Below are 19,849 nucleotides of genomic sequence, written 5' to 3' on the forward strand. Positions count from 1 at the left end.
TTTCTAAATTAATATTTTTCTGTATACATAATGCATTGTGTTCAACAAGTCTCAAATGTATTTTTCAATTAAATATAAACTTTTAAACTAGAAAGGAGGTACATGTATCAAAAATAAGTTTTTATTTTAGTTTTAACGGGACTAGAACAGTTATTTCTATTATAAATATATGTTTTATTAGTTCATAGTTCTTACCTTCCTTGTGTGTTTAAACTTAATATTATTTTTAAATAACAAGTAATACAATTATAATGCTTATTACACTAATATGAAACCTATAAAGACTTATATTGTGCAAGTATATGATATAATGAGAAAAATAAATGAGGAAATTATGAAAAATTTAATAATTAATTGACTTTATAATTTATATATGTCACTTTAAGTAGGTGAATTAATAGTTATTTATAACTTTTGCTGGAACTATAGTTTAACCTAGCACTATATTTATAATGACTGGTTGCCTAAATTTTATTGTATAGAATTTTTTTTAGTCATAAATACAAAAAATTAAGTAAAAAGTATACAATTTATATGGCAACTTAAATAATAATATGTACTTATTTATTTTAGCTTCTTTAATTTCCCATTTAGCGATCTAAGAGTTTAAATTTTTTAAATTTTAATAAGGTTCTTGACTTCTGAGGTCATTAGCCATACATCTTACAATATTTCTATAAACATGATTAAATAAGAACTATACATACTATACTGTACTTTACATGGAATATAATAATTTAATTTTATCATAGATTCGTATTAATGATCTAAGAGTTGATCATTGATGCTAGGTATTCATCTGTTTTTTTTCTAATTTGATATTTAACAACTACTTTTAGAACTATATTACTACAGGATATGTCAATGGTCAATAGACCACTTCTTATTTCGAGTTAGAAATCTTCAATATTAAATTCGCAAGCGTTTTAAAATGTAGGTGGGAAATGTGTAATAATGTTTTCTGAAGATTGAAGAACATTTTTATCGTTTACCAGTCACAAGAGGTGCACTTATATTTGATCTTTTAAATTTAATAATTGGTAACGTTTAGAACCTATACAATTTAATAGGATCTAAACTCAAGAATGACGAATGAGTTTGGTTCTTATGTATTGTGTAAATAATTAATTGTTTTAATATATTTGATAATTTATGAAAAAAATTGTTTGTCCCATTTTACCAACATATTGATATTTTTAGAAGGATAATCAAGATGATTAAATTATATTACCAACATATCAAGTAGGTATCGATAAACTAATATTATATTTTTGTTGGTCATCTCTACTAATAGGTCTACCATCTATGCAGTATGGAATGACCGAAATCTGAATTAACTTTAGACCGTTTTTTATCATTAATGGATTTGTGGGTTGTAAAGGTTTTGTGTGCGAGAAAAATTATAAAAATTATTTTGAAATCGAACTTTTCCAAAAAAAATCGTTATTTGATTGATCGTTGTTGGCCACTGATGATCTATGTGGAAAGTCTCAATATTAATACACTAAAGAGTAGACTGTCGAGACATCTATGTCGTATAAAATTCCCATTGATAGCCACCGCGTGATAATTGTACGTGATCCACGATTATAAAGAACTTTTATAATCGTGACGTAATGCAAAAAAAAAAAAATGTTGGAACTTATCAGCCCGGCCTAGGTTTCCCTTCTGGTTGTCCTATGCATAGAATAAAGAATGAAAGAATGGTCCTATGATATGACACTATGCGTAATGATAACAAAATTCATAATATGATTTTTATTTTATTTTAAATCGGCTACATAAAAAAAAAAAGTAATCATTGGAATAGGTATTTCGCACACTTATCTCGTACTCGGTAGGCGGTACACCAGTTACTTCTTACCTATAACCTTTTTCACTATTAATAATATATTATATTTTGAGAATGTGCTACTCCGGTTTAGTCAAAATAACTAAATATAATTTTTGTCTAGCATGTTTGTTCACATTTTACCCGTAAATGTTATACGTAAGTTTTATATGCGTTATCCTGTTGCTTCTAGTCGTTTTGGTTATTCGTTGAGTAAAACGATTTTAGGCACATCATATGACCACAAAGTGCGATCTGTATTCACCAGTTGTAAATTAAATAATGGTGAATATGAATGGCTAGATCCGAAAAGTGATGCAGAAATAGTTCATGTTACATTCATCGATAAGCATGGTAAACGTACATTAGTCAATGGCAAAATTGGCGACAATGTTTTATATTTAGCCCACAGGTAAGGAACAGAGGTATATGAACAACTGGTTTATTTTTACTTGCATATTATTATTTATATGTATTTAATTTATATTACAGGTTTGGCATTGAACTAGAAGGAGCTTGTGAAGCTTCATTAGCTTGCACGACATGTCATTGTTATGTATCGGATGATTATACTTCAAAACTTCCAGAAGCTGATGAAAAAGAAGAAGATTTATTGGACTTAGCTCCATTTTTAAGAGAAAATTCACGACTAGGTTGTCAGATAATTTTAGACAAAAGCTTAGACGGCATCGAGCTCGAGTTGCCTGCAGCTACTAGAAATTTCTATGTGGATGGTCATAAACCCAAACCGCACTAATTTTTAAAAACAAATACACGATTAGTTCTTTAAGTTAAAATGGAATATGCAAAAGAAGCCATCAGAATTTCTACTATAGCAGTGGAATGTGATTCCAAAGGTCAAATCGAAGCTGCTATCTATTATTATAAAGAGGCTGCTACACTGTTAGGACTCGCTTGGAAAATACGGAAAGAAGATCCTTTAGGCGATGAATGGTGTACAAAATCACACGAGTATAGTAACAGAGCCGAAGAACTTGAATACCAAAGTAATAATTAAAGAATTATTACTTACTAATTAATTGTTTCTATAAATTTAAACCAGTGATCTGGAATTAATGCCAATTTGACTTCCTTTAGTATTTGTTTGGAACAAATAACCGAAGAAACAAAAATATTTACTTATTTTGCTATGAATAACATAAAAAATGAACTGGGTTTATTAGCTTTAAAAAGTTATTCGAATCAAACGGGCATTAATCCGGACGCCTAGTTTGAACTCTTCACTCAAATAGTTTGATATTAAATAAAATCTATAGTTTAATTTATTTGATTGGTATGATATTGCTATTGAATGACTGTTTAACTGCATATAAATCAACTATTTGTATAAAAACACACAATAATGAATTCAGGTTTATTACCATTTTTTCTGACGCTTATTAGATAGGTACTTTTATTTTATTTTTTTGTAATTAGGGTGTGCAAACTATACTTTGAACCCCTTGTAGCGGTGTCTATGATCATAACTCTTCAAATAACAGTGTCAATTGTTCTTATAATGAAGACAAGTTGCTTCTAGCATGCATTGGGTGTTATTTCCTACTAAGGATAAAGTAAAAATTTTCTTTTTTTGGTATGTTTTGCTTCGACAAGAATGTATCAGAAATCTGAAGATAGTTTCCTGGGATTGATTTATAGTATTCTAGTGGCCAAAAATGTACTCATATGGCTGTAACAAGTTGAGCACAGTTTTATAGAGTATAGGATTTTGTAATCTATTATAAGTAACATGAAGCACTGTTAATTTTTCCTTTTATTAACATATATTTTTGTTAAATTTCAGTGATTTGCACTTTGCACATACCTCCAGACGTGAAACTACAATTATTAGACTTCAGAAACTAGCAATTCAATTTAGACATTGTTATTAGGGGAAAAAATGTTATTTTATAGTTCAATATTTTTTATTTATACAAAAAGATATTTTAAAATATATACTATATTCAATAAGAAGACAATCTTTTATTTTTTGCAATTTTTTTTAATTCCTTAGAATTTCTTACCAATTAGGTCCTTAAAATAGTAGCTAATCAAATGCAAGTAGTAGTGTAAAATACTCATTTTAATTTTCTAATTTGTAAATTAAGATATTTAATTAAGTTAAAACATATAATTTTTTCATGTTAATTACTAAAATATCGCCCAGTAGTTAATTTATATATTAATAGCATTTTGTTTTTAATAGTTCAAAATGATGCTGCTAAAGAATTAGAAAATATTAATCAAGATAAAATCCAATTAAAAAAATGTAAATATTTACTTAAGCAAGCTTTAGACATTGATGAATTAGGTAAAAGAGATTTGGCTCTTAGTACTTATATGCAAGCCATTGATTTAGCATTAAAAGTGGTAAATGATATTTTTAGAACTAGTTTTTATGTTTAATTGTCAAAATAATTGACTTTATATAACATAATAAGTTGTAAACATTTTGTAAAGTTTGAATTATGTTTTAGAAAAAAGAAATATCTGATGAAGAAGTAGTGAAGAATTTAGCTTTATTGATAAATAAAGCTTTAGACCGTGCTGAAAAATTAAAACTGTTAAATGAAAAAAAATCCACAGTTAATGATAGTTCAGGTAGGTAACTCATAAAACCAAAATGTTATAAATATGTAACTAAAGGATGACATTGAAAAATTTAGGATTCCTAGTTCTGATTAAAGGAGAAGAGCTTTTAAGGAAAACTTGATAGACTACAAGGGAAAAAACAAAATCATAAAACGATAATATTTTTTTCTTTCTTTTACTTCATTGAAAGAGAATGTCTTCCTACTTTCATTATATACCAATTTTTCATTTCGTTTCTGAGAATTTCAAACAATTTAACAGTAAAACGTAATAATCAAACCTTTAATGATGATAGCATATAGAAAATTTAATTTTTCTGTAAAAAAGCTTCTTCTCTCAAATAAACAACATTTACTTTTAGAATAATTATATGAGATTTTTTTCTTTTTATTGTAAGAAATGCTTTTAAGTATACCATATGCCACTACTAAATATATTCAGGCGCGTAGCCAGGGGGGGTGTTTTGAGTGTTAAAACACCCTACTCTCCTTGGTTGTGTTTAAGCCGGCCAAATACAAGCCGGTATAATACATTATATGCTAAATGTTGGTTAGTCCTAATACCCAAAAAACACCCTCCCTACCTACAAGCCTGAATATATATACTGGGAATAATTGAGTAAAGTTTGCAATTTTATTTTCAGTATCACATAAAGTATTTCAACAAAATAGAATACCAAAACGTTCAGATGTGTCATTAAGTAATTTGTACACAGAAGCTGAAAAACGAGTTTTGTTAATTACATCTAAAATAAATAATAAAGAATATGTTCCTTTTATGGATGTTGATCTTTTAGAAAGGTAAATGTACTGCTAATATCTGCTAATGTACCTTCAGAGGATATCTTTTGCGTTAATTATGATTATCATATTATATAAATATTAATTAACAGTTATTTTTAAAAAAATACTTGTATAAAGTATAGCTTATTAGCTTTTTAATATATATTTACTATACTTTAAGGTATATTCTTGTATTTAAAATAACACAATTGATAAATTGTCCTTGTTTTCAACAAAAAATATCTTTAGTGGAGAATTGTAAACAGTAATGAATGGCCATCTATGTCAACACATTAGTCTTGTTTTCCTTGTTATAATTATATTAATTGGTATTTATATTTTAGGTTTCAGTTATCAATTCCATTCACTGACAGTGACGGTTTATTACCTTTATCGCCAAAACAAAAAGAAAATTTCATTCAATGGGTACGCCCTGATCAGTTGTGTTCAGATCCAAAAATGGTTGTTGGAGAGTTTATTGATTTCAACACCATTAAACAAACTGTAAATTATTAAACAAATTAAATTTTTTTTTTATAAATATTATATGCATATACATTTTTCCAGTCACATATTTTGTATTCTTATTCTAGATAGTCACCGATTGTTCATTTGTAGCATCGTTAGCTGTTTGTGCAGTGTACGAGAAATCATTTGATAAAAGACTCGTAACATCAATAATATACCCTCAAAAAAAAAATGGACAGCCTGTTTATAATCCTTTTGGTAATAAAACCACAATTCTATAGATATTTTAAAAATAATTTTGAATTGTTAAAAACTTAATTTTAATAATAGGTAAGTATATGGTCAAGCTACATTTAAATGGCATTCAACGTAAGGTCATAATTGACGACCAGTTACCAGCAGGAAAATATAAATCACTTCTCTGTTCGCATTCATCGAACAAAAACGAATTTTGGGTATCCCTTATTGAGAAAGCCTACCTCAAAGTAATGGGAGGTTATGACTTCCCAGGATCAAGCAGTGTGAGTATAAAAATAAAAATGTATAATGAACACGATTCAAAAATAACATTGGTTTTAGTATATAGATTTACATGCACTAACAGGCTGGATTCCTGAAAGATGTCCAATTAATTTGGATGACAAGAAATTTAACGCTGAATCTCTTTTTGAATTAATATACACTAGATTATGTAAAGGTGATGTTCTAATTACAGTAGCAACTGGCTTTATATCGCCTAATGAAGAAACGCGTACTGGTTTGGTTTCTACTCATGCTTATGCTGTTTTGGAAGTACAGAAAATAAATGTAAGTTTTATTCACTGTCAAGTATTAGTTTGTATTAATTCATATAAATTTATTTGGAGTGATTGCAATTTAGACACACGACATTTCAGCAGTCACATTTGGGTGTGCGTTGTTTTGTAGCAAAATAATAATTATTTACCGTGGTTCAACAAAAATAAACAGCTTATTATCTCCACAAAAATTTTAATTAAGTGTTAGCACATAAAAGTTAAAGCTGAAGTATGTATTTAAAATACATTTTTATGTATCAAGAACAAAAACATAATTTCACCATTTGTTCTCTTATAATTGATTTTAAATACTTAACTTATATTCTTTATGAATTGAAAAGACATGTAAAAATAATTATTTTTTATATTGTGGATAATCACTGCTCTTAAATTATATTAACTATATTGTTATATTTTTGCTGACCATAATTATCATCAATAAAAAATTATTATGTTACATTCAAATTAGATTACACAGTTAATATTATTTTTTCAAATGCAGAATGTAAAACTATTAAAGTTAAAAAATCCTTGGGCACATGTCCGATGGAAGGGACGTTTTTCTGAGTTAGATGAAGAAAGTTGGACCTTTCAATTAAGACAATCATTAAACTATGATCCAACATCTGCCGTGTCATTTGATAATGGAATATTTTGGATTGATTATGCTTCAGTGTTACATCATTTTGAGGTGTTTTGTATGAACTGGAATCCTGGTTTATTTCCGTATACATCATGCATACATAAGTATAAAAATAATTACAGTGTCTAGCATTAACAAAAGTTCTTTTAATACTAAATCCTTAAATTTTACTAATAACAAGATTTTAACGTGTGAATCTTCAATGGTTTTAGAACATGGAATACTGGGACAGGTCCAATATCCGACTTATATAATATAAGCGAAAATCCTCAGTATTGTTTGGATGTGAAAAACGTTTCTAGTGGAGCCATTTGGATATTGTTAACACGACACATTACAGAGCTCCAAGATTTTAAAGAAAATCGAGAATATATAACTGTAATAGTGTTCAAAAATGACGGAAAACGTGTTTATTATCCAAGTTAGTACACATAATAATTTCTGTTCATTTACATACTGATAAAATATAATAATTTCAGATGATCCTGAACCTTTTATATCAGGAACACGAATCAATAGCCCACATTATTTATGCAAAATTGTTCTTAATGAACAATTACCATCTAAATTTACCTTAGTGGTTTCCCAATATGAAAAAATGAATACAATACATTATACGTTACGTGCCTATGCCACGTGTCCTTTTACTATGAACGAACTTGTCAATTTATACAATCCTATTTTTAAAAAGGTATATTCCACTCTTACTGAGTTATGTATACTTTCATTAATTATAATTTATTTAGACTGTTAATGGAGAATGGAAAGGTATAACTTCTGGCGGTTGTCGCAATTATAGCACATATAACAACAATCCCATATTCAAACTCAACGTAGATGGTCAGTCGGACACTGAAGTATTGCAAATCGAACTGAAAGCGCCAAAGCAGTATCAAGTTGGTATTGAGATATCTTGTGTTGGCTTAACTGACCAAAACGCCACAGCCAAGTTTAAAATCAAATCGTCAGGGAGTTATAGGTTAGTATTTAGTTTGTTAAAATTTTGAATAATAGTATGTTTAAGTTATGTTGAATAATACATAAAAGAGCCAGTAGAGTTGGGTCGTGGCATATTAGGAATGGAGAATCTCATGAGAGTGATAAAATCGCTTTCAGATTAACCCTTTGATGTGAAGTTGTGGATGGTACAAGTGTTAAATTTTGATAAAAATCATTGTAAAGGTAAAACTATGTTTAAAATTTTATTTTTAGTACTAAGATGGCCAAGACTATAGTTGACCGTTTGTCCCTTTGTTACCAAAATCGACGACATAATGAAAATATTTTTCATATATTTGTTGATTCACTTATACATAACAACCTAGAATATTACTACGACTAATATATAATTTTATAATATTCCTTAATAGAAACATATTTTGACTAAAGATTTTTAAGAAAAAAATTATATGTTGAAACCTTTTCCTTAGAGCTTACTTATAATCATATTCAGACCTCAAATCCTAAACCTACATTTGAAAAAAAAATAAAAAAAGTATTCATTCTTTCTAGGGGAAAGGAAAGGGTTCATATTTTTTTGGTTTTCTAACCAAGTCTAAAAAATATTCCACACAAATTTGTAACTAATTAGACTATTTAAAAAAATTAATATAGCGCCGTTAATTAAAGAATATGTAATTTTTTTTAAATATTTAGCCTATTAATGAAGTATCATTCAGGTACAATTATTAATCTATAAGCTTGCTAAATGAAGGAATCAGTTGAGCGATTTGGAAGATATCTTGAATCCAGACACAAAATAATCTTAATAAAAACAATAGCTTTTTATGGATTTAAAAAAAAAATTGAGATTTAAGCATGAAATATGTATAGAAAAAACTGAGTAAATAGAATAAAATAGATGTTAATAAAAATGAGTTTAGATGTTTTATTTATTAGGTAAAAACATTAAGTTATTATTCAAATTCAAATTTTTAAACAATTTGTTACATATCTTACACAGAAATTTAAAACTCATATTCATTTATAACTTAAAATGAACATTGATAAAATTTTTTTACAACTGAATTAATAAATGAGTATTTTCGCTTAATCAATAGATTTTTTTACACTACGAGTAAATATATTCAAGTATTTACCACGAGTCATTTCTTTGGCTTCTTCTAAGCCTAAATTGTAAGCAAAATCATAAAGCGATTTTAACTCGTCTAAAAGGGGTGGCAATGGCATTTGACTATAGCGTTGTACTAATATCATGTCATGTGCATCTGGTGGTTGCTTCCAAGATGGTTGTTTATCAGTTGCAGTGGTTGCACGAATATGTTGAGCGAAACCGGACATACCTGGCATGGGTTCAGGCCAGAGTTCTGGTGATGACCGATCGAGTGTTTCCATTGCCTTTAGGTCCAGACACTGCTGTTTATGTTGATCAAATTCTGGCATAGTCTCCTCAGCTGGGCGGATAACACGCTACGCTCATCGATTTTGACATTCGGCTTTATTAGGCCATACAATGAAACAAAGAGAAAAACTCGACTTAATTTTTAAAAAAAAAATTGTATAAAAGCTATTTACTTTATACCAATTTTTTTAAAATAAATAAATAAATAATTAACAAACAAAAAGACCTAATGGTGAAGGGTGGTGTATTAAGCTGCCAGATCCATAAACTTATTTGGGTTTTCCCAGTCAAACTGACCGCAAAGTTTTTTCTGATTTGGTAGTAAGATTGCCCAATCAAAAAAGTATGGCGTGTCGTAAACGCTGCTTACATGTTGACCTGCCTTAAAAATCGCTACATTGTTTTCTAGTCAAGATGTATGAATATTTTTCTTTTTAACTAATATTGTACATATACCATACAAATACAGTATTTTATGTTTTAACTATATATTTTCACTTTTAAAAAAATCCAAAATTTCATTTTATTTTCAATACTTAAAAATAGGCCTTTATAAAAATTTGTAAATTTATGAAAATCATAATTGGTTTAAACCCAGATGTTAGTTATATTATTTATTACACTAAACAGATTGTGTAATAAGTTAACTAAATTAACAAAACATTTTTTTTTTCAGATCTGGCTATGTGATAATGGAACTAACAGAAGTTCAATCAGGAAGTTATGAAATAATTCCATCAACATTTTTGCCTGGTAATGAAGGCCCATTTATAATGTCAGTAAACGCATCATGTTCCATAAGCATTAATCAAATACGGTAGATAAATAGTATATTATATCATAAAATACTTTAAAATAAGCAATTAATCAAAATATAATATATACATTTCCATTGTATAAAAATAAATCTAATCTAAACTATTTGGTTTTTGTATTGCTTTAAAATGTTATTGAAAATTTTATCATTCTGTATTGTATTCTGTATTCTGTATTGTTTAATTTATTACTCCTCATAAATTATGTTTTTACTAATTAAATTAAAACTACTAAAAAAATAATTGTATAAATAAGACTTTTACAACAGCATTTGGCATTAAAAATAACAGGGTGTGAAATAAGTAAACACTAGTTTTATTTTATCAAAGTACTAGAATATATTTATTGATTAATTGAATTTTTATAAAAGTAAAGTTAAAAAAACAATGCATAGTAGAAAAAATGTTAATTATCTGCTGTGTTTCTATTGACGTTCTTACTAATACCAGGTAATATTCCACCAGCCGTCTTGAAAGCGTAGAGTCCTGATCCCAGTGTAATAGAAAATACCACAAAGAGCGTAAGTGTGTAATAATTATACTGATTGAGTAATGTTATTTCCGACACAGTTAGATGTGAACCAATAACATAGAAAATTAAGTTTTTATTGTCTGTGTTTAATCCATGGAAGAATAATACTTCCCAAAATACGTGTAGGAAAATGGTAAGGGCAGTGAAAACAGAAGATACCACACAAAACGCACTGTTTCCTCCACGTAAACCCATTGTTCCTGGTCCTCCGACTTCAGCTAATATGTTGATTAGAGAGAATAATCCACTCATAATTCCAAATCCCAAACCGGATACATAGGACAGCATGTGTTTGTTATTGGATACTAATGAGTGGGTAGCAAAACGTTTTAGTCCTCGCTCCGCTTTACGTAGTAATAAATATAAAAAGTATCGGAATAGTTCTTGTACCAATACAGATATAAGAACTCCAAACCAAACTTGATGTTTGAGAGGAAACAAGAACCATAGTATAGAAGACAGTAACAGGCTTAGTAGCCAGAAGAAAGAACTTGCTATCAATATAATAACTCGTACAGGATCATTCATAATTGTGATAAAAAACATAGAGAGTGCTGGGCCAAACGCTGTAAAGGCACAGCCGGTAAACTCCAAAAATGTCATGGTAATTAATTTTTTTTTAATACAAACGGATGAAAATCAAAACCGAACAGTACACACGCACATTGAAATTTATGTTTCTTAACAAATCACTGATGCAAAGAAATATTTTAAGCTTACCGAAATAGTTATGTTCGTTCGGCTATCATCAACTTCTTTGATCGGTACAAAATAGTAACTTTTATTTTTTATCAAATACTATTTACTTTCTATTCAAGAAGACTGAGCGTCGAACTAGACCAACTTAATCTTGCTAATGATCGAATCTATTATCTTCATAATCTTAATATTTACAAACTATGTATGTAATGCTGAATTGTACTGTAGCAATTCATGACAACTTAAATATTCTCTACCATTTGGCATTTAATAAATGAAAAACAAAAATGAAGTAATATCATAGATTAAATAAAACTGTGAAGTATAAACTAAAAACACAGCCCACAGAAAGCCGCGCACACCGCACACTGTTAGTAGGCAGTGTGTGCAACATAATGAAAATGACACATTTAGGAAATTAATGAATAACGGAGGTAGATTAAGCCCAAAGTGTTTAGCATATAGTCGAGGTTGTCTTCGGTGTCAACTGTCATCCTTTGTTTTTTTGTAAATGCGTTTTTATTTTATTAAGATTAAATGTAAATTTAATGTTAATTTTTTTCCACGTCGTCTACTGTAGTTTAGGGATTAAAAGATTTATAAAAAATTAACAGTTTATTTTAAGCAGTTTTTTTTATTGCGATTACAATAGTCTACTATGTATAATGTACTTCCCATAGTGCAGTTGACTTCTGTATTCAGCAATACATCAGTATTTATTGATTATGGTATTATACGTTCAATAATACTGACTACTAAAATATATTATATAAAAAAAGTAAGTATCTGATATATAATGTCAATAAATGTGATTAAGTGAGGGTAAAAATAATTAAATTATAATCTTTGTTATACCTTGTGGTCATACTGATCGCCATCTAGAAAGTGGAGACGTCGGCCCTCGGCACTCGGCAGGTCTGTAAATGAGGATACGGGAAACTTTCTTGGGGACCAAATCAAATCAATGACTACCCACTTCGAATACGAAAAATAAATTATTTTATTTAATTTTAATAACCTATATATATTTTTTTTTTTACAATATTCAATGTAAAATAAGTACAATATATTTTAAAAACTTATTTTGTTTACCTAAATGTGCGTTTGCGGTGCCTTGGCCAATTCAGTAAACATTTTTTTTGAAAAATAAAATTAAAAAAAATGACGATTTTGAATATCTCATTCTTACATGCGAAGTATACGGGGAGTAATTAGAAAATAGGGAGGGAATGTTATGGCCAGTTGCGGTGGTCTCCAATTACTACTAGCACGTAATTAAACTTGTAATTATTTGCCATAAATTAATAATCAGTTGTCTATCGGCGGACGCGAACTGGGCAACGTAGTGTGTCGTATTACCTGTTATCTTCTGACCATAAATAATTAATATTACTATGAAATGAATACAACAATATAATGATCCAAATATTAACAGCATACATTATTATTCTTAAAAACGCAAATTTTTATTAAAATTAAAAACCGCAACACCTCTTTACTTAACCGTACAAAGCAAATCGGGTGAAAAATGTCTGTTAGTGTGTGGTGAGGTATTTGAATTTCAAACTTTGAAATATGTATAATTGTATAGTCGGTAGCGGGTAGTCAAATAAAAAATAAACTATAGGGTCATTCCATGCCAAATCACCTGATATGAGCGCGGGTGGATTTTCTAAATTTCTCAAAAACTTATAAACTCTATGAAGATAGTTCCATAAAATCGAAAAAGTGTAGAAAACTTTTTCTTTTTGGATTTAGACGATGCTATATTTTGTAAATTTTTATTACGAGCTGTAAGAACTTAAACAAAAAGATGTTATGCGTAGTTCGAAAATACGAAATTTGAAAAATTCAAGTTCTTACAGCTCCTAGTAAAAATAAGTCTCTATTATCAAACTTTTACTAGATATTATGTTAGGATACCTGTAATCAAAAAGAACACTTTCAATTTTTCAGTGAGTTCCATTCATCCAGGTCGTGAACTTAAGGCGTTTTTAAAACAAATTTACGAAATATAGCATCGCCCAAATCCAAATATTTAAAAAAAAAATTGTGTTCACTTTTTTGATTTTATGGAACTATCTGCATAGGGCATATAGAAAATCCACTCAAACACACATGATGTGTGACAACTGACACATCAGGTGATTTGGAATGGAATGACTATATTGTTATAATATTGTCAGGACTCAGGAGAATAAACATGTGGCGTAGTTTTTATTTTTTTCAACGTCTTTCTAACTAAGACTCGCCACCGCCAAACAGTTATTTTTGGAGCTAGGAAAATAAGGGGTATGCAACTATGATCTATGAAAGCCATGTCACCAACCTACTAATTATATTGATTATTGAGTTTCTTGGCTACAGTTTTTTTTTAAATTTAACTTTTGACAATTAATCAAGGTGAAATCAATAGTATTTTACGAGTGAAAAGAAATCCTCGCAATGAAATAAGTGAACTTTAATAACTATAATATAATGTTTAAAAATATACGTTTACTATTGTCAGTGGTATAGATTCAAAAATATAGTATTATATTGTAATCTATGCCAGTTGCCTTAAGAATGAAATTGAGGTGGCAGAAATAGTCTACAAAAATTGAAAGGATTGTACTACTTTTTCAGTATTTCATTATTATATGATTTTAAGTGTAAATGTAAAATTTAAACATATTAAGTTCAACGGCTATTTGAAAGTTGAACTAGACAATATTTTCCCTTTATTTAGCAAAAAATAATAATGATATAAGTTTAATAATTTTTTTCGGCTATTGAAAAATATATAAAAGGATCAAATCTAGATTAGCTATGTGCGTTTTTTCGCTGAAGATGGTGGTGTCAGGGAACAGAAAGGTCTTTAAGGGGCAAAAGATAGGCAATATTTGACAAAAATTGATCTGGAAGCCATTTTATATGTTCCAATTAATTTTAAGAGGACGTCACACCGCCCATTTTTAAGGAGTAAAATATAGGCAATTTTTTACAAAATCTTAACTTAAAGGTTAAACTGTGATGTGTAACTATGAGTTCAGTAGTTAGGACTCTTTTTTAGTAGTTAAATTATTTTTCAGACTATCACAGCATCATTGACAGCGATTTAAAAAAAAAATTCTGTTGAATTGAGTTTTACGCGGATTAATTTTTCTCAGGCTTCATACATATATAGTTAAGGAAAGAAATTCATATATATTATTTATGATAAAATTATCTGTGTTCTATCATCCGTATTTTTCGATATACCTAATACAATCAACGCTATATCATTTTTAAAAAAGTCCTTTCTTAATTAATTAATTATTCATTAACTGACAATGTTGTTGACTATATTATGTGAAAATTGGGTTTCTTAGTTTTGATTACAGCCTTTGTAAAATTAATTCGCGCAAGGCGGGTTTTAGGAAGAAAATAACGGGTGTGTGGCGGCACTCTTAAGGTGAAAAAATATTATGTTTTTTTCGTTATAACTTAAGTTATTTTTCTCCAAGTTGTGGCAAAAGTTAGATAAAAAATTACTTGTAGAATAGGTTTCTTAGATGTATATTCTATTTGTTTTTAGTAGATCTTAATTTAATTTAGGTTATATTATAAACCATTAAAAGTTACTATATTGTAATTTCATAAAATAAAAATTAAGTTTTTTAAAATGTTATATATATCGTCAGCCTGAATTGCAAAGATTGTAAGTCAAAATTGGTAAATTTTCTACAAGTAAATAAACAAAAATATAATAAAATTGTTTGAGTTAGTTGTTGTACATATGTATATACTATATACATTATAATATGTTAGCCAATTAAACTATATCAAGTAAATCAAGTTGCGTAGTTAATAATTTGATTAGTTTCAACAAATTTACAATTAGATATAGATAAAATATATTATATAATTATCATAATTCATAACTATAACAAAAAAACATATTTTACACTTAATATTTATCTATACAATTATAGTTAATGTATTTTTTTAAATTTAACTTATTGACACTTATTATCAATAAAATATAGGTTATAAAAAAATTTTCAAACTATAAATTAAGACATTTATAATTTAAAAAATGTAGCTTTTAAGCATTGTCAGTTAAAACTTTAAATTTACCTACCTAATCAGAAAATAATAATATTTATAAATATAAAAAATATAAAAAAAGCTGTAGTTTAAAAGATGTGAAGTGTAATATTATACTGATTATAAAAAAAAAAGGTTACTTTATCACTACTTGTTTAAAAGAAGAGTTATCTTTACTAAAACATATATTTGACCTCAGAATTCACAAAAAATGTATTATCTTCAAGTAATATAATTTGAAAAATAAGAAAGTAGTAAAAAACAAAAATATTCTAGTCTAATGTAATTACACAAATCACTGAGCGTGATTCATCTTTTTCTTTATTTTGTGTTTCAGAGTTACTACTTGGTATATGATCTCGTATATTTGACTCTGAAATTGTTATATTTGGAAGATATCGAAAATTATCAAGCAAACTAGATGGTTTCATCAAAGTTTGATCGGGTTCATCATGTAATGTGATGATGGGTTGATAATCTGAGTTACTTGTTGATGGTGATGAACCACTTTTTACGCTAAGATCCAAAACTAAGTCATCATTAATTGGGCTATTACTTTGTAAATTACATGTTGTAACAGCTTCTGAAATATTCTCATGTTTTATTGTAGGTGTATAAGTATCTTTTATAGGACTATACTTTGATCGTTTTTTTCTTGGTTCTTCATCAAAATCAGAATCGGAGTCTGATAATGTAAAGACTTCAATCTGGCTTGATTGAGTAGTTATTAACGAAGAATTCTGATCTTTTGGTTGTTTTAAGATCCACGATCCATCTTTTTGTAAAATTATGTTTTCACATTCTTCATTTATTTCCGGACTTTTGACAATATCTAAGAAAAATCCATCCACTTCAATGTCTTCAAAATTTACTTTTTTTTTACAAAGTGGACAAAGCCACGTTTGTTTTTGTTCATTCATTTGTAGAAATTGAATAGCATCAAAACACTGCATATGTATGCAATTTTTACCACGAGCAGGTAATTCCATTGTTTTTTTGCTTAATGGATCTTTAACAGTAGCTATCATGGAATCTACACCCATATCATGGTCACTTTCCATGGATTTTCTTATAACTTCTTTTGTTTTTTCAGCATCACGAATAGGATTCTTTTTTAGATCTTGAAGGAGTTCATTCCAAAAAAGCCTTTGTGCTACAAAAACACCAGCCATATACTCATGTGGTTCATCAGACCAAGTTATTTTTAATGTATTTTGTGAACAATTTCTTAAATCAGTTTGCTGAGTAATATCAATTGGTACATTACAACGCCATGGTGTTACCCCAGCTTTTGTTGGGATATTTAATGTAGGTAGTTTACATTGATGATCATTTACTGAAACAATGATATTGTAAGGTAACCGCTCGCTTACATTTTCATTACAATTTATCCGTGCTAATCGTAGAATTATTTGTATTTTATATTCTTGTCTAGCAATGTTCCATGATTTAACTATGGAATGCCTGATGCTATCAGTTAAGTAAAATAGGCCTGTGAAATTAGCTTTGTCATTATGAGCAGGTTGACAATGCATTGGTTTTAATAATGTATCCACAGTTTTATAGAAAGGTAAATGTTCAAAATTAGTTTCTACATGAGATGGTGGTTCATTATAAGTTACAGGTATGGGTGAATAAGATGGCTGCAAAAGGAATCTATGTAAGAAGTGTTGCTGCCGTTGTAATTGTTGAGGTGCCTGTTGATGTTGTTGTGTTACTTGTTGCTGTTGTGTTGCTTGTTGCTGTTGACGTGTTTGATAAACTGGTTGATGATATGGAAATGTCGACTGTCTAGATTTAAAAACTTCAATAATTTTTTGTCTTAAAAATTTAGTTTTTGAAGCTGGACCAGTCAATAAAGATAAAACTCTTTTACGTAACAATTGTTTATTACCAAATTTATTATTTTTAACTGCATCTAAAATGAATTGCAATTCATTCAGTTTCAATTCGTACACTAACTGATGAACATACTCAATATCAGACTGAAAAAAAAAACAATATTAAATTAGTGAATATACAAGTGATTTTATATAACTTTAAAAAAAGGATTTTTTTAAAATAATTTAGAATTTTGTATTAAAAACTAGACTAAAGATAGGTTAAACATACATTCTAAAAATATTTAAGTAGTTAGGGCATGTGAAAAGCAGTAGGAGAAATGAAATAGTAAAATAGGTATGAGAAATATACGAGTAAAGAGATTATAGATTAAAGTAAAGATTAGGTTGTCCATATACCTTTATAAGACAATTTAGGTGTAAACATAGAATTTGATCGGCTGAAATTGTTGATAAGCTTAGAATTTAAATACATCACATTTTGTTGTAAATTAAGTTTAAAAATGTATTAAATGATAATGGTATTTAATTTTATTTAAACAAAAAGTTTGTTTATTTCAATTAAATACACAAAATTTTAATTTTAATGTTAAAACTTAACTATGTGTTAGTTACAAAACATATTTTTAGGACAATAGATATATTATTAAAATATTAACTGTGAGGTGTAGCCCTTCTACAATTCTGCTAAATTTAAACTTTTTTCATTCCTTCTCATTTCTGTATAACAGGGTATATCACTATGATCTGTTAGAATTTCATACCAAATTAACATAAACCTGTCAGTACATTTTGATCTATGTATGTTATTCTTTATTTATTTAAGCGTATGGCATTTTTGACCAGGAGTAGGCCCAATTCTAGCCTAGTTCGGTCGCCAGATGGCGCATGATATTTCTGCCATGCAGTCGGAGCGACCATGAGCCGTGACCGAGTGTTGAACCAGCAACAGTGAGCACTAACACACTGTCATCTTACCCACTCGGCCACGTCTTTTCAACTTATCTTATCCTTAACATACATGTATCAGAAAAAGATAGCTTTAGATGTTTTTAAGCAAATGTAACTTCTTTGTTTTCCAAAATAAATGTTTACACTATTATATTTTGTAATCAATCTATTTTTGAATGGTACACAACATTTTATAATTTTGAATAATTATTTAAAAAAACTTGAGCAACACTTATGGTTATATACATACATAAAAAAGTAATAACATAATAAAATATTTAAAATCTCTTACCTACAAAAAATAATACACTACCCATGTATTTTGGTAGCAATGCTATTATCATCAGCGCTCACAACAAACTGAGTTTATCGTTGCTATCAAAATACGCACATAAGAGTGAATTATTTTTTATGGTGAAGGGTTTTTAAATATCTTATTACTTATTCAAAAGATTATGTAGGGGAGGCTAACTTGGAACTAGAGGAATCCGCCGATTTTTTACTTAGATTTGTAATACTCTTAAAAAATAGTACAAGGTAATAAAATAAAATTGCAAAATAATGGGTCCCCGGTGAAATGCATTTGTACCATTCAAAACTAGGTTTATTACAGAATATGTAATATAGTTGCTTGAAAAACATGTGTTCTTTTCGGCCACCTTGTATAACAAATATTGCCTAATTTTGAGGACATCAATGTTTGTCTTGTGATCACAGATATACACTTTTTAAAATTAGTCAACATTTTAAAATATGCTTAGTTAAAAGTATTGTGTCTACAGATTTACATTGAAGTATTTTCTTGAGGTTTAGGTACGATTTAAAAATCCTAACTAGCGTGGTCAAGGTAAAAAGAAATGTTTTTTTGATCAAATCAATGGATAGCCAACACATTAACATGGTTTTTTTGAAGTTAATTAAACACTAATTCATAATTGGCATAACACTCATAGAAACTTATTTTACTTTAGTATGATCAAAGAGTAAAATTACTCTATTTAATAATACAATTATAATTATAATTTAATTTATACTCACAGAAGAATTACTTGAAGTAGCCATAGTGATCATAACAATACTTGCAATGACCTTACTTTTTACTAGGTATAGCCAATAGGTATGTCATAGTAACTAAGAAAAACAATTTAATTAATTTACTGACATGAAATTATGTTTAAAACGAGTTTTAAAAAAAATGTATGACTTTAAATTTATAGTGTATAAAATTACATTTTTAAGAACTAAACAAAATTGTAAATACCACTATACTCATAATAGTAGACAGCGATATACAGAATAATATAATTCCCGCATTTATATGTAAAACTAATATCGAATATTATAAAGGAACTCGCATATACCTATGTTGAATTTGTATATGCATTATATCTACTAAGTACTATAGTACTATAGTTGACAGTTGATACATGACTTAAGACATAGATCTCTTAATAAAGTCTTATAAACT

General features: G+C 28.2%; 5 protein-coding genes across 11 annotated transcripts; 2 read left to right on the forward strand and 3 right to left on the reverse strand.

Annotated features, from left to right (window-relative positions):
• The first annotated feature begins 1,742 nt into the window (after positions 1–1,742).
• LOC126841741 (adrenodoxin-like protein 1, mitochondrial) lies at positions 1,743–2,588 on the forward strand. Of its 2 annotated transcripts, XM_050578362.1 has the most exons (3): positions 1,743–1,990; positions 2,060–2,243; positions 2,324–2,588. In XM_050578362.1, the coding sequence occupies exons 1-3, from the start codon at positions 1,957–1,959 to the stop codon at positions 2,586–2,588; spliced, it is 483 nt and encodes a 160-aa protein (XP_050434319.1). In that variant the 5' UTR covers positions 1,743–1,956. The 2 variants fall into 2 exon arrangements, with proteins under 2 accessions (XP_050434319.1, XP_050434318.1); XM_050578361.1 differs by having other exon boundaries at positions 1,747–2,243.
• A 39-nt stretch (positions 2,589–2,627) lies between these two features.
• Positions 2,628–10,500, forward strand: LOC126841738 (calpain-7-like). Of its 2 annotated transcripts, XM_050578358.1 has the most exons (13): positions 2,628–2,838; positions 4,038–4,201; positions 4,309–4,432; positions 5,067–5,223; positions 5,550–5,709; positions 5,799–5,931; positions 6,004–6,194; positions 6,253–6,480; positions 6,973–7,217; positions 7,326–7,534; positions 7,593–7,804; positions 7,860–8,092; positions 10,152–10,498. In XM_050578358.1, exons 1-13 carry the CDS (start codon positions 2,628–2,630, stop codon positions 10,294–10,296), a joined length of 2,412 nt encoding a protein of 803 aa, XP_050434315.1. In that variant the 3' UTR covers positions 10,297–10,498. The 2 variants fall into 2 exon arrangements, with proteins under 2 accessions (XP_050434315.1, XP_050434316.1); XM_050578359.1 differs by lacking the exon at positions 4,038–4,201 and having other exon boundaries at positions 2,660–2,838; positions 10,152–10,500.
• LOC126841742 (protein lin-52 homolog) lies at positions 8,982–11,873 on the reverse strand. 2 transcript variants are annotated; one of them, XM_050578364.1, is made up of 2 exons: positions 11,629–11,873; positions 8,982–9,569 (listed from the first exon to the last, which is right to left on the reverse strand). In XM_050578364.1, the coding sequence occupies exon 2, from the start codon at positions 9,514–9,516 to the stop codon at positions 9,163–9,165; it is 354 nt and encodes a 117-aa protein (XP_050434321.1). In that variant the 5' UTR covers positions 9,517–9,569; positions 11,629–11,873; the 3' UTR covers positions 8,982–9,162. The 2 variants fall into 2 exon arrangements, with proteins under 2 accessions (XP_050434321.1, XP_050434320.1); XM_050578363.1 differs by having other exon boundaries at positions 11,543–11,869.
• On the reverse strand, positions 10,605–11,549 carry LOC126841739 (gamma-secretase subunit Aph-1). The gene has a single exon (XM_050578360.1). It carries the CDS (start codon positions 11,423–11,425, stop codon positions 10,697–10,699), a length of 729 nt encoding a protein of 242 aa, XP_050434317.1. The 5' UTR covers positions 11,426–11,549; the 3' UTR covers positions 10,605–10,696.
• A 3,694-nt stretch (positions 11,874–15,567) lies between the features above and the next one.
• LOC126841819 (E3 SUMO-protein ligase PIAS1-like) lies at positions 15,568–19,838 on the reverse strand. 4 transcript variants are annotated; one of them, XM_050578483.1, is made up of 3 exons: positions 19,643–19,838; positions 19,420–19,512; positions 15,568–17,574 (listed from the first exon to the last, which is right to left on the reverse strand). In XM_050578483.1, the coding sequence occupies exons 2-3, from the start codon at positions 19,450–19,452 to the stop codon at positions 15,862–15,864; spliced, it is 1,746 nt and encodes a 581-aa protein (XP_050434440.1). In that variant the 5' UTR covers positions 19,453–19,512; positions 19,643–19,838; the 3' UTR covers positions 15,568–15,861. The 4 variants fall into 4 exon arrangements, with proteins under 4 accessions (XP_050434440.1, XP_050434442.1, XP_050434443.1 ...); XM_050578485.1 differs by having other exon boundaries at positions 19,612–19,838; XM_050578486.1 differs by having other exon boundaries at positions 19,743–19,828.
• Positions 19,839–19,849: the final 11 nt, after the last annotated feature.

This window comes from Adelges cooleyi, unplaced genomic scaffold (assembly GCF_023614345.1).
Source record: "Adelges cooleyi isolate 19-005CV unplaced genomic scaffold, UGA_ACOO_1.1 ACOO_flye_CR_arks_rails_tigmint_CR_PRNA_41, whole genome shotgun sequence".
Classification (NCBI taxonomy): domain Eukaryota; kingdom Metazoa; phylum Arthropoda; class Insecta; order Hemiptera; family Adelgidae; genus Adelges; species Adelges cooleyi.